Source organism: Falco cherrug, chromosome Z (assembly GCF_023634085.1).
Source record: "Falco cherrug isolate bFalChe1 chromosome Z, bFalChe1.pri, whole genome shotgun sequence".
Taxonomy (NCBI): Eukaryota; Metazoa; Chordata; class Aves; order Falconiformes; family Falconidae; genus Falco; species Falco cherrug.
Genome location: NC_073720.1, coordinates 15,047,469 through 15,061,837, shown reverse-complemented (window position 1 = coordinate 15,061,837; position 14,369 = coordinate 15,047,469). Strand labels below are relative to the sequence as shown.

Here is a 14,369-nt window from a genome sequence, read left to right as displayed (position 1 = left end):
CAAAAAACAACAGACTTTGAAATGGGTCATGCAATGCAGATTCCTTGGTGTAGCAAGGTCTTCTATGGGCACACAGGACTAACAGTTACTGTACAAAAGGCTAAGTAAGATGTTCCAGCTGCCTCCACAATGGGATGTGTGGTTTTCAGCCTATTGCCCAAAGATACATAAACTTCACTAGAATTGCTCCTTGTCTACAGATTCTAAAATGATGGGTATCGTTTACCTAAACTATTTTTGGTAGAAGTAAAGTTCTCATTGCTGTAGCAGCTAGATACTTTGAGTAATTTTCCATGTTCACTTATGTAATAGACATATTACCATCAGAACTCATTGAAAGAGACAAGTAGGGAAGTGAATCCCAACATTTTATTTCTTCTGAAATCAAATCTTTATTGTATTATCAGGATTAGTTTTGTAGAGCAACAAAAACATATTAAAGACACATGAATGCAAATGCATTTTCACTAAAATTATCACAAACATTGTCAATACCTCAGATCTGTTAATTTTGTTTTTATCTGTAACCTCTTGTTTTAGTTCATCAAAATCTGCAAACCTTGGAAAACATAAATCAGATGGAAAAGATGCAGAAAAGCTTAAAAAGATGGAAAAAGAAGAGAAAGAGTTCAGAAAAAAGTTCAAAGTAAGTTTTGGTCCCATAAAATATAAAGAGTAGAGTATCTGTATGGTGTCCTTTAATTTGTATCTCCTAATTTGTAAATGATCCATTATTTTGCCTTTGAAAGGTGAGGTATCACTACTTGTAAAAATAGTGATCTGAGCCTTTGTAAGTCCAAATGGCAAGCATGGGCACATATTACATAACATAAACAATTATTTGCCTGATCTTCAAAAATTTAGTAATAAATGGGAATATAGTGGTCTAAAAAAATGCATGATCATAAGTTTGACACTGACCTTTTTTAACCAGCATCTCTTTGTTTTATTTTTGCAGTTTGAAGGTGAAATTAAAGTCCTTTATTCTACTACCACAGTTCAGGATTTGCCCCAGAGAAAATGGGGATTTAAAGACTTGCAAATAAAACCAGGGGAGTCTCTTGAAATTATAGAAAGTACAGATGATACCAAGGTCCTGTGTAGGAATGAAGAAGGAAAATGTAAGTTTTCTTATAAAGCTGTAGTACAAATCAAATTGTCAGAGAGCGATTGAGTCAGGATGTGTGAAAACCCCTCTTCCCTCTCATATTAAAGCAGAGGCTAGTACTTGTTTTTTGTCTTGCCTGGTGGTTCACAAGAGGTAGGCTGTTGTTATTTTATTATTGTGGTTTAAGAATGGCTTGCCTTAAAAAAAGTTAAAATCCAATAGACATATATTGAACGTGGAAAAAAAGGACAGCTTAGTTATGTAAAACTTGCTTTGCTGCAACTAGGAGTAGAAGGTTTTGTAGCTTATGTCTCCCTCTATTTGCCAAAAAGAGTATAGGTATGATACTCCACAGAATCTAGTAAAAGTAAAATCCTTGCTGCACCTCTGTGAAGCACTTGCCCATTGATTGCAGTCAAAGGAAAACCTATAACAACATTCTTATTCTGGATTGCCAGAGATGGAGTTTAATCTTTTCAACAGACTGAGGGCGAAACTGTTGAAGGAGCCTTTCCCCCACAGCCTCCAGCTAATCCAAGGCGTATATCCTTGTTGGCATGCCTGCTTGTTTTGGGAGCTGCGTGAGGCCTTTCAGTGTTTCTTTTAAATCCTTGGCAAGGGTGTGCGTTGGCATAATTTTTTGCATTTTTGGAGAAGTCTGGACTATCTACTGTTGGTTTCAATTTCTTCATGTGCTTCTGTTACAATACTTTTCAAATCTAATGAAACCTCATTCTGTGCAGGAACAGACTACATTCAATGCAGCAGCATCCTTACACTTAACTTCATCTTTTACCTCTGACCTATGTAGAAAACAGTCCAATGCCATAAACTTCTGAAGAGGATTCAGTCACACTCGTTTTTTTCCTTTCTGTACTCAACTGCTACAGTCTGGAGTATAGCTTTCTTCCTGGCAGGACTGTAGGGTGAGGGGAGAATTTCTTGCATAACAACACATACATTTTTCAAAATATGGATTGCACTAGTGTAGCCACTTCCCAAAGACCAGCTTTCAATGCTGCATTTTTCTGAATCAAGCTAGTAACAAAGTAGAAAGCAGTTCACATCGGCTGTTTTCCTCACATAGTTTTCAAAGCCTTTCAAATAGTGACAGTAGCTACTGCTTTGCTATGCATAAAAGAGCAAACACACATAAATATCCTCCTTGAAAACCTCTGAATAGATCTCTGTCAATTTTCTCATTAATTAGTGAAGTTTGAATCCTACTTTAGTTAAGTGCATGACAGTTTTTGTTGTTTGCTCTACTTGCTCTAGTTCCTCATATCTTAAAGCTATGATTTTACCTTTTGAAGACCAGATAGACTGAAAATAAACAATTAAAGATGTTTTTGTTACTTTCTTGCACATGAAACCTTCCACTTGATTGTTTACTTAGGAAGCACTTCCATAGCTTCATGCCTCTACTGGAAGTTAAACAAAATTGCAAATTACATTTCAATGTCTTCCCACCTTTTTAAGAAAGGGCTGATGATCTTAGGAACGTATTCTGCTATCACTTATTTCAATTGTTATGAAAATACATGAAATTTCAGAAGTGAAACAAGGAACTCATTCTTATTTACCTTCTCAAATTTCTTCTGACTGTTGCCTTGATCTGACCCATGTACATTTTGAAATACACAAAACTTTCAATGTAGTTTCATAGATTTTAATTAAACATTAGGGTATAAATGGACTTCAGTGCCTGAAAATATAAGTTGTGTCCTCTCCAAGCTTTCTTTACACTGTCAGCGAGCAGCTGGTTTGATACACCACAGCTCTGAGTGGTGCTAAGTAATCAAGATGGAGTGTGCTGACCTGCTGCCTTGTCCCGTATTATGGAATCCACATATATATAAATAAATTAATTAGAAACCAAAAGTTTGGACATGTAATTTTGGATTAGTAAATTCAAAATTTTTGAGATCAGCAGAGGCTGTGTCCCACAAATTTAGGGGCTTTAGGTTCAGAAGAACTAGATTGCGTGTTGCAGCAGTAGAAGGACTATCATGTGCACATTTGGCTTGCAAGCAAGCTGTGTTTGTGTGCCATGACCAAAAGTGAAGAAATTTTGCTTTCATGTATTTCACATGAGAAAACTAAATGAAGAAACAGAGAAGATTAGATTAGCCAAATGATTTTAAGTAATTTCCAGGAGGCTTCAAAAGCCCTAGAAATTATTGTCTGCTTAAAGAGGATTTTTAAAAGGTGAGATCTTTAGCGAAAAATCAATTTCCATGCCTTTATCCCTGATAATAAAGTCTGAGGGAAGAGAACCAGGCTAAGAATATCCTGAATAGACAGAGCTTTCCCTATGCATACTGACTTGCATTCAGCCTGAGGGAATATGCTGATGACTAAAAATCTGCAGCACTAGTTTCTTTGACTATTGAAGTTTGCCTGCAGTTTAACATTTTTACTATGCAAAAGTTATAGCAGAATTTATGTAAGTATCAAATCTTCACAACCTTGAAGAGTTAAATACAGGCAAATTAAGCAAATTTTATCTTACATAGCTGCAATCAAATACTGAATACATAGAACTATTTTTTGATTCATGTAATACTAAGTCTTAAATAGAAGCTAAAGCAGTTTAGCGTCAAATAAAATATTACATGAAATTAATGCTTTTTTAGGCAAGCTTCTGCTCTAGCACAAGACAGAAGTTTTCTTTCAATGTCTTCCCAGAGCAAATGGCTAATATACTTTATATATAGCATGTTCTGGAAAAAAAGTTATTTACATTTGCAGTTTATAGCGATATTTGATATCTACCTATTTCAGGATGGAAATATACCAAGTTAGAATGAATTACACAAATGTTTCTTTATGAAGAAAAGCTGCATATAAGAATTAGTTATTTATTACTATTTGCAGGACTATTTGGGATATTAGCCTTGTCAGATAAAATTTCCAAAACTCCATGTAAGAATCATAGGGCATTTTTGTAATTAAAAGCATTGGCCAGTCAAAGGTTGTGATAATTCAGCAGGTTTTGCAAACAGTACTAGCTCATTGTGTCTAATGTCAGTTTGCAAGGGAAGGCTTCATCTACTAGTAAAGTTAATATCTTGAAAAGGGCAATTTCAATTAGAATAAAAGTAGGGTTTGGATGTAAAAGAGCTTAACACAAAAGATTAGCTTCTTTAGATGGACATTACTGTACATTTAGAAAAAGAAAATATACTTTAATGCCTTGTGTGTCAGAACACTTATATAGTAATTTCAAATATATCATGAGATCACCTTTCTGGTTTAGAACTGTCCTAATTTTGTACCAGCATACTAATGTTTACCTACAAACGCAATTATTTGTATGTATTTCTCTCTGCCTCTATATGTTATACCAATTGGCAAATATTTCAGTAAATATATTTTACCAAAGACAGCAAGTACTTTTTCCAAGAGATTAAATATATTAAAGAAATATATGTGTAGTTTTATCTGATTTCATTAGTAGTGCAACAGAGTAATATAATATTTCACTAGTGAGTAGCTTTTCTAAGGTATTTCTATTCTCTATATAAACAGTTTTATCAATATGATACAGATAATTTTTTTATAACAAATACAGTTAATGATAATTAATTGGTACATACAACTTGAAAGGCATTTTTGTCCCTGTAGGAAACTATACATATTTCTGTTATTTATTATTATAAATACTACTATGTGGTTATTATTATAGCACATTATTGTAGTACAGTTTATGAACTGTACTATATTTTGTGTTAATAGCTGTGGTTTCACACCCCTCTCATGCAACCAGGAAACTCAAATATAAGATGAAAACTTTATCTTGCATGACCTGTGTTACTATTTTCTCCTTTCAGCACTAGTTTTGTACACAATAAAACTACTGCAACAAAACAACAGAAATGACATTATGTGAATATGTAAAGTATATGGCACAGTAGATACATAACTGGTCTTGGAGCTGCTATAGAATTCTGATTCACTAGCTAAAGCACCACATTATACTAAACAAGCAAATAAGAATAATTTAAACTCTAATTGGACAGAGCAAAATTTTCCTTGGGTACATATCCATTGTACATTGTTACCCATCTACTATATCTTTCAGTCTGAAATACCTAAAAGAGAAAGACTGTTTCACTACTGCTAGCAACAGAAGAAATAATGTGAATATTTAAATTTAACTTAAGTACATATATATTTCAATTTTACAGATGGCTACGTTCTGAGAAGCAATTTAGTTGAGAAGTAAGTACAAAGTAATCCTTTTGAAAAATTCATTGTAGCACTCAGTTTTGTTCCAAACCCTTTGTTAAATAGAAGTGAAATGTCATTTTTTTGGTATGTTGTTCTAGACCTGCAAATTGAGTTATTTTATGGAGTTTAGATTTCTCAAGAATTAGGCACGTACATCCATGATGAAAATTTTCCAGGGCCCCATTCCTCATTGTTTAACCATAAACTCTGGTTTAAACCATGAAAAATTACATAAATTAAGCATTATTGGTACTAGAATCTATTGCTGAACTGCATATTAATGTGATTATGTGTACTGATGCCATTTTCAAATGTCTAACAGAAACGGACCATTTTTTCTTTAGGTTTGTTTTTATTTCAGTGTTATTGGGATTGAGCAGATTTGGCTCAGTGTTGCTGCAAATAATTGCACGGAGTTCAGCATTTCGGTTTTATTCCAAAACTTGTTAAGACAAAGCTTTTTCATTTCCTTCAAGGGGCTTTATGTTATAGCCTTAAATATCAAATCAGATGTCACTTTTAGAATGGAGGCCTGCAATTGTATGATTTATATACTTACATATATAAATAGCCTTACTGGCTTCCACGGGCCTGTTCATGTATCTAAGTAACGTATTTTGAAAATTCCTATTCATGAAGCATGTATCATTTATAAACATTACCTAAACTCATTATCTAAAAAGCTGCTCCTCCAAAACCATTACAGCATTGCCAAGTACAGAAACAAATAACAGTTTTAAGGGCATAGTAATATTTTTTACTTATCTTTTCTGGTTTTCATTTAAAAAAAACAGTATATAGTTTTTCATGGTAATATCTCTATGAGTTTGTTAGAACAGCTACTTAAAAACTAAATTTAAAAATCCAACCTTTTAATAAAGCAAGCCTTTCACATTAGAAAGAAGTGCATCCAGCTCTACCTTTCACTGAAAATCCTTTGATCTGACCATCTTGCTCAATGCTGTTCTGTTACCACAAAGGTTGCACTTCCCTAATTAGCAAATTAATTACTTGATAGCATGTCTGCACCACACTGCTATATTATTTTGTATCTGCATGCAAATAGTAATATATATCTGATGTGCCAATTTTTAAATACATTATTTTTATTTTTTTAACTTACAGCGATGGAGAGATTTACGATGATATTGGTGATGGTATGTTGAACATTTCAAACAGTACAATAACTATATTCAACTACATCAAATAACTTTGACCCTGAGTCGAGGTACTATACAATACTAATATTTTTGTATTTTATTTCCATTTCAGATTGCATCTATGATAATGAGTGATGCAGAATTCTATGCAAGAGCCTCATTGAAGATCCAAATCTATTTCAGACTTTCTAATGGTGAAAGCAAGAGAAGTCACTAAAGCTGATCCCAAGTTAATTGGTTACTCTCTTCTAAATGTACAGTTAACCTGTTTTAGGATTTCAGGGTTCTTTCATGCCTTGCTTTCTATGACATCCCTATTGCGATTTATCTGAGCAATTAAAATCCTGAAAACATGAGCTAAAGTTAAGGTTATAATTTTACACTTTCTTTCCACATTTGTGACAGTCCATGTAAAAAATAGTTCTTTGATTAGCTATACCCAAAGAGGTCAGTTCAGGGCTATGAAAGATACTGAGGTCAACAAACCCAGGGAACAGGTTTTACTCTGGTTCTGGTCTACTAGGCACCAGAGACTGCCACTCCAGGGAGGACAGTATCCTGAAAAGAAATGCTTCCTTTGGTGATAACATCCTGTTGTGAAAACAGAAAATCAAAAGTGAGCATCACAGAAGGCAGTATATAGCTGACCTGCCATTCTAACTGCAATAGCGTTAGCTACACTGACATGTACCATTACTGCTGAAGTTTCTTTTCCTGTGTTAAACTGATGGTAGAATACCAGTCTCTAAAATTTATTTGACCATTTTGTAAAGTACTTTTTGAACAGTATTAATAGTATGATAGTAATAGTGTTGTAAGTGTTACATACAGCACTCACAGATACAAACCGCAGAACAGTCTATAGTATAGTGTTGTTCAGAACATTTAGGTTAAGATTTAGTTTTCATTTAGTTTGAAGATTTCTCATTTTTGTCACTAGTAATTTAGGCATTAAAATGAACCCACAAACTAATGATAAACTGGTTGGAAAAGACTTCTAGACTAAACGTATATGAATATTTATCAGACCATTTTGAGAATATCTTTTTCTTCTAAGTAATATATTTTACATTAGACTTGGCTAAATGGGAGTATAGAAATTAAACATTTCTGTGCTTATCCATTGTAGAAACAACTTTCATTCCTAAGGATAAGTGATGATGCTCTTCTCTGAGTGAGCAAGTAGCAAATCGAAGTACAATGAATGGATGAATCAAAATAATAAAAATATCACTTTGAACTTGCATAGTAGGACTCACTGGAAATCAAAAGATATTTACAGTGAACTCCTAATAAAGAGGGTGAACATGTGCAGAAAATGGAACATGTATTTGTAATGCTTTTGCTGTACTGCAAGATAATCAAAAACCTGTAACAACCAACGTGGTTGGATCAGTGCAAGTAACTCTTCTTGATAATCAAGTCTTCTATAATCCTCAAGGTATAAGTAAGGTACACCATGCAAGCCAGTGCAGTGCAGCAAGCTAACGAGTTTAACTTACAAACAAAAAATTTTTTACTGTCTTGAAGTCAGTGAGTTTTGGTCTTACCTTCAGCGGAGCTGACATTTCACCTTAGACAAGCTCCTTCTATTGGTGGTTCAAAATACAGTAAAACTGCAAGGAGTGGTGCATTGCTATGGGGATATCAAATATAAAATTAACTGTAGAACTAATGGCCTATAAGCTATTTTATACTGTATTTAAAATCACCAATAATACACTGAAAAGCTATATGCAGACCTGGGTTTTCTGTTCTATATTTGCTATTCAACCAGCATCCAGGCATACAAATAGAATTTTATGTGTAAGCATCAGCACCGAACTTTAAAATATGATCTTGTATATTAAGTATAATGAATGTGGCTTGACTATTTGGCTGTATTGCTGCTGGTGGTTTACTCATTTTTCAGGAGCATTCGAAGAGGGTATCTGCATCAAATTAGTGATATGCCAAAGAAGTGAGAGGAACACAGGCATTTAGAAATATACAACCATTTGTCATTAAACAAAAAGACAAACAGTTTTACGTTTTACACAGTTAAATCTCAAAAAAAGTCTGTGTTAAATTCTAACCTATATGCCCAGTCTTGTTTTAGTTTCAACTGATAGCAGAACTTCATGTGTTATAGTAAGGCAAAGGAACTTTCCTTTTGAATGTAGTTTATCTTGTATTAAAGGACTGCAGTAGAAAACACAAACCTCTTTTGTCTCCCTGAAAAAGATGTTAATTTTATTCTTTATGAGATTTTTCAGTTATACATTCTTAATAGCTTTTCCATATTCTTAGCCTTAATGTGTTGTAGGTACTGTATTTCCTTACTGATTATGCTGACTGAATTGGTTGTATGATGCATTAAATCAACAAAAGAAATAATCATAAGATACTTTAAGCTAAAAATCAAATATAATGTGATTGCTACTGTAAGGTACTGCACACTGAAAAATTACTGGTATCGTATATTCTTTCTTTTCATTATTTTACCAGTGCTGTTCACTGCCTCCATTTATTTCTTCTAAATAAAAGTGTGCTTTCTGACAAGAAATATGAGTGAACTATTTTCCGCTAAAGTAGAACAAATGTAGCTGAAAAATAACTTCCCAAAATTATCACTGAGCAGCTGACAGAGTGAAAATCAACTTTATTATTGCTGCAAAGGCAGGAGAAATATAGTGTGGCATTTTTTTGTTGGTAATTACTATCCAGAAAAAAAAAAAAAGTAAGCAGAAAATCTTCCAGGCAGGAAAATCTGTTCTTAGGAAATTTAATAAAGTTAGTATTTTTGAGGGTTTCTTGCCTCTAATTTATTCTATTATCTTTTAAAAGCCATAAAAAAGGAAAAGGAAAGCTGTTCTCTCTCTTGATATTTTTCCCATTCCAAACTCGGTCTATAATCCTAGTGTATTTAGCTGTGCCTGCTAAAACATTCAGTAGTGAAAATACAAAATATTGACATAAAGATTAGAGTTCAGCATCAACACCCCCGTTAAGGTAAACAGAGCTGGTTTCCATCTGTGTTGTACTTCTATGCTGTCCCAGTACACAGGCTAAGCAAAACCAAAGCTGTGAGAACAAAAATTGATTTCTCTAATTCAGGAGCTTTAGAGCATTTCGCTGCTGTTACTGCAGGCTCCGGACTGCAGGAATGCAGCTGATCTCCCAGGCATTCCTGTGTAAGAGGTTTATATTCTCAATCCACATAATTTCAGGTCCTTTGGCTACGCCTCCTATGGTGGTAACAAAACCCTCCTCTATTTGGGATCTTATTGCATAATCCACTTCAACTGTGAAGATCAGCGCTTTAGTAAGGGGAAGCAAATTCAGTGGAGGAACCTAGATTCACTGTGTGAATTAGATTACCCATTACTACTACATTATTTCATGACAGACACAGGGTAAGCATGTGTGTGTTTATAATTTATGTCAAATAAGACAGCTTCTGAGGAAATTAATGAACCTGTAAAAGGATATCTTTATATCTTTCATACAGCAGCCTCAGACCATCCTACATGGAAAGGCTTTTGCGTGTAGCTTCACCACGGACCAAAGCACTCAAATGCAAGGATGTACAAGAAATTAGTTTGTATTTGCACAGCCTCTGTTTTGCCTCCTTGTGTGAATACGTATTTAACCATGAGTGCAGTCTATAATTTCACAATGGCTCAGTATTTTTCTTCACAGGATCCCCACCTCATTTAGTGCGTGGGCTGGGTAAGAGTTAACAGAAAAGGTAGTTGTTCAGCCCTGCCCATTCAGTTTCTGGCCACTCGTTTATTTAGGGCAAATCTTCCCAAGCCTATGCTGCACCCAACATTATTAGTTACTCATGGCATTCATCACAAGATGTTTCAGATTCCCGTGAAGAGGAATGGATTTATCTTGTGAGGCAAGAAAACATTTTATCCCCATTTTTAATGTATGAAAGGAAGGCACCAACACAGAACTGTTTGTGGCACATATCCATTGATCCTGGCTATAAAACCAAGCTGCTAAAGCTAAAGTAATTATATTTTTAGTACTTGCCCTGATTAGGACTCTCACTATTTTCTCTTCCTTTTCTTTGCCTCTACTTGTGGTTAAAAAAGAGAGAAAACACCTCACATTTTAAAAGTATTCATTCATTCACATTCAAAAGTATACATTCAAAACATGTATTTTAAATGTACCATGTTTACAGGAGTAAAAAGGGGGCAGATAAAATTTAAGTTAAATTTATAGTTTAGTTTATATTCTGAAACTTAATAAAAACTGGCGACAAATTCTAGAATTGAGTGATGTAAGTCATTACCTCCACTTGCAGACATCATCTGCTGTCTCCCAGCTCCCCTGTCAACAGGAAGTTTGTTAGCATGGCTTTGAGTCAGTACTACAGCTTCCGCCAGAATTAAATCCTTGCATATGGTCTGGGGATACACCAGGCTGAGACAATCAAACCAGTTCGAAAGAATTAACTTATTTATCAGAAGCCATTCAGCCAGGGTAGCAGCACAGGCCCCCAAGCCCTCCACCTTAACTACTTAACCTGTCTAAGAAACAAGGTAGTAGTGCAGCTGAAGCGTCATCCTAGGCAGGTTCCAGCATCCTAGCCAGCAGGCAGGTGTCTCTGTGCCAGTTAGGTCAGCCACAGTACTGCAAAATGTCACAACATGTTGCAGCCTTGTGCAGAGCAGCAGTTGGTAGCCCCAGGTCCCTTTCTTTGCCTGGATGGAGCAAAGTTACAATGATTTCACAAAGCCTTTCCTCTACGTGTTTCATTCTAGCTGGCTGGCTCCTGAACATATGTAGAATTTGTTAAATTATTTATATTCACCTCTGTTTAAGGCACTTTGAGAAAGAGGATTAAGCTGTTATTAAATGTATAGAGTTTCTTGCTAAAGACTTTTTACATTATGGGCCTTGTTGAAAAAAATATTGATAACTATGTTTATTTTCTCTCTTAACACAGAGACACATAAATATTGCTTAAACTTCAAATGTTCACTGTTAGGTGCAAAGAAAGTTTGCAAAATGTCAAAATAAATGTGAATGAAATGTGAATTAGATGGATAGCAAGGGTTTTAATAAACATTATACGATTTGCATTACTTCAGTAATATCACCAAATCCTACAGCTCAATCGTCCTGAGACAGAAAAAGAAAAGAAAAATCAGCATTGGCTTTTTTCCCTGCCTTTTAATTCTTTTTTTTTGTTTTTGGCCTGATTCCTGATTTTGAAGTTCTTAGCATGAAAAGCTGCCTGATCCTTCATTTGCGTGTGGATGCACTTCAGGTGGAAAGTGTACACAAAACACAGACACAGAATCCAGGGCTCTCATCCCCTTTTTTTGCTCACAGAAGGGACACCCTGCCAAGCTCCCTTCCCTTCTGGATCTCAGCTTCTTTCATATTCTCCTATCCTGGACAATGCCATTACACACCTTCCAGCTAACACAGGTAAGACCAGTTTCTTCTTCTGTTCTGATCCAAAGACATCCGTATTTTTTTGTTGTCACTGCCTCCTTTCACCATTTGAGATGTTCGCTGTACTCTTCTACTTGTTTTCTCAATTACTTCCCATTCCCTACAATTCCTTTTTCCCTTGATCCTCCGACCATGGTGTTCTCTTCTTTGCTTTTCTGTTTCCTTGTTCTTTTCTCTTTTTGTCCTTTCCAGTTGTTCTCCTGCTCCTGCTTTCCTGCCTTGGGCACTTTCATTTTTATCCCATGTTTAAAAGCTGCTCTGTTCAAATGCTCATTTTTTGTGCAAGATTGCTAACACTGTGGGTGACAGCAGCAGAGGTTTTATTTCTCACCAACCACTAAGAAGAGTTACTATTCTTGTATCTTTTATTCTATGCTGCTTATCCCATTGCATTTAAAATCAGGACAAACATACCTTCCTTCTGCCCTCAGTATTTGACGGAGCTTTTTTCAGTACTTAAGTCAGGATTCTATATATAGGTAAATGCTACTACGGCCAGTTTAAATGAAAAAAATCAAAATGTTTTCTGTCACATGCCTTTTTCTGCTCCTATATTCATAGCAAGCTACTTGCTACTGGCCATGTGAAGAGACTGAAGCCTGTTCTAATGATATCCACTGACTGCTGAGCATCTCAGATATCCAAATATTTCAGTACGGATACCATGATATATAACAGCACTGCTATTAAAAAGTTAGCCAGCCTTTGTCAGCCAGTGCCCAAAGAAAATTTTAATGGGCTTCTATCAGGTTTTAAAAAGAGATCACGAAGACTTAGGAAAAATAGTTTCTGCTGCCATGTGGATTTTGAGTAGGATGATGATAAGTTATCTTTACACACAGCTTCAGCACTATTACTGGTATTTATTTGGACTGAAACACTTAACAGCTGTGGTTTTTTAACATTTTTTTCCTCAGGTCTAATTAATATGCCAACCATACACAAACTCAACGCCTGTTGCTTTTCACAGCTTCAATAGGATTATGCAGTGCAGAATGCTGTGAAAAATCTTACATGAACGGGTGCCTAAATATGAGGTTGCAGTAATTAACAATCTAGTTAGCAACCAGCCCAATTAATCAGGAAGATCTGTTGCATCACTTGACATTCTGTTATTTTGCAGCTGGTTGTTGTTGCTTTAGTATGATACTTATTGCTACTCTTGCATAATTTTCTGCTATGCGCTATATGTTCATTTTTTTTAATTTCTTCCATTACTGGACACTGAAGAAATATTAACTTTTTACCTAGTTGCAAATAATTCAGACTTTTTCAATAGCTTTTATTTCTAGCTGGATTTAAGGGTACTGTACTAACGAATCAACTTAGATTATGCTGTTTTCCAGAATCAGAGCAATTCCAGAAACAAAATATTTACTGAGCTAAAAATTGTGTTAGGAATTTTTTTTTCTTTTAGCCAAATGATCTCACTTTTGTAAACTGATACATGAAATATTATCTATTGAACTTCTTTTCCATAAAAATATATGTAGAAATACATTTATTGGATTGTATTTGAAAGGGCTGGCATAGGGATATATTAGGAATATACCACATGAACCAGAAGAGCAGTTATACCCCAAAAAGCAAATGCAGTGGAAACAGCCTCCCTGGGGAACAAGCTGCAAATTGCCCCTTGCTTCTTCTCCAAGCTGCTTAGCGAACATGAGACCAAAAGGCATGAATCAAAAATCTAAAAAAATACTCAGCATCCACCTACACCTAGTGGTTACACACTAGGGTCCTCTTTGCTTGCTTATTCTCTGCACTGTCCCAGTCTGAGCAGTCTGGCAACTCACCCCATGCCTGTAACCAAATGCAGCCCAGGCACTATAGGTACATCTATACTAGTCACTTCAAACAGTGCTAGGAAACATCCCTGGGCATCAGACCTTGATGGCCTTTGCTGTCCCATTGGCCGAACCGGACAGTTTTGGCTCAGGACCAGTGCAAGGCTGTCCAAAGTTGGCCAGCATGTATTTACAAGATCTCCATGTAACCAATGCCCTCCCCAAGCGACCCCATGAGCCAGCTGGATTCCCAAGGCAGCAGATGTGTGTGCGATGCAATATCCATGTTTTCACATTGCACTTGTGTTTCAGGACCTCTGTACTTCCCAGTATTCCAAATTCTGCTGGATTTTCAACCAAGCTGTGGCCACATTCACAGTGTCTCAGATCCTCTGGCAGGGCTCAGGACAAAGAGACCCTGTTCCCAGAAGGCAGCTGATTTTATACACAGGGGGACAGACCTTTCCTATTTCTGCTTGTTGATGCATTATAAAGATACAGGACACAAATCTCAAGAACAGCTCACTAAAGGACTTTGATTTCTGTAGATTAAGCCAGAGCTAGTAGTGTCACCTTTTTCTCCTCATTTTCTTTCCTGCATCATCTGAAGACTCAGAC

At 35.6% G+C, this 14,369-nt stretch overlaps 1 protein-coding gene across 3 annotated transcripts in view; it reads left to right on the top strand.

Annotated features, from left to right (window-relative positions):
- Positions 1–9,048, top strand: part of FYB1 (FYN binding protein 1) — a 49,879-nt gene extending 40,831 nt beyond the window's left edge. For 2 of the 3 annotated variants that reach the window (XM_027811319.2, XM_055699003.1), the window contains 5 exons: positions 541–646; positions 959–1,121; positions 5,299–5,332; positions 6,467–6,498; positions 6,614–9,048. In XM_027811319.2, coding sequence (XP_027667120.2) covers positions 541–646; positions 959–1,121; positions 5,299–5,332; positions 6,467–6,498; positions 6,614–6,636 — 358 coding nt within the window. In that variant the 3' untranslated portion in view covers positions 6,637–9,048. The remainder of the gene's footprint in view (positions 1–540; positions 647–958; positions 1,122–5,298; positions 5,333–6,466; positions 6,499–6,613) is intronic. The other variant, XR_008730218.1, reaches the window with a different exon arrangement.
- Positions 9,049–14,369: the final 5,321 nt, after the last annotated feature.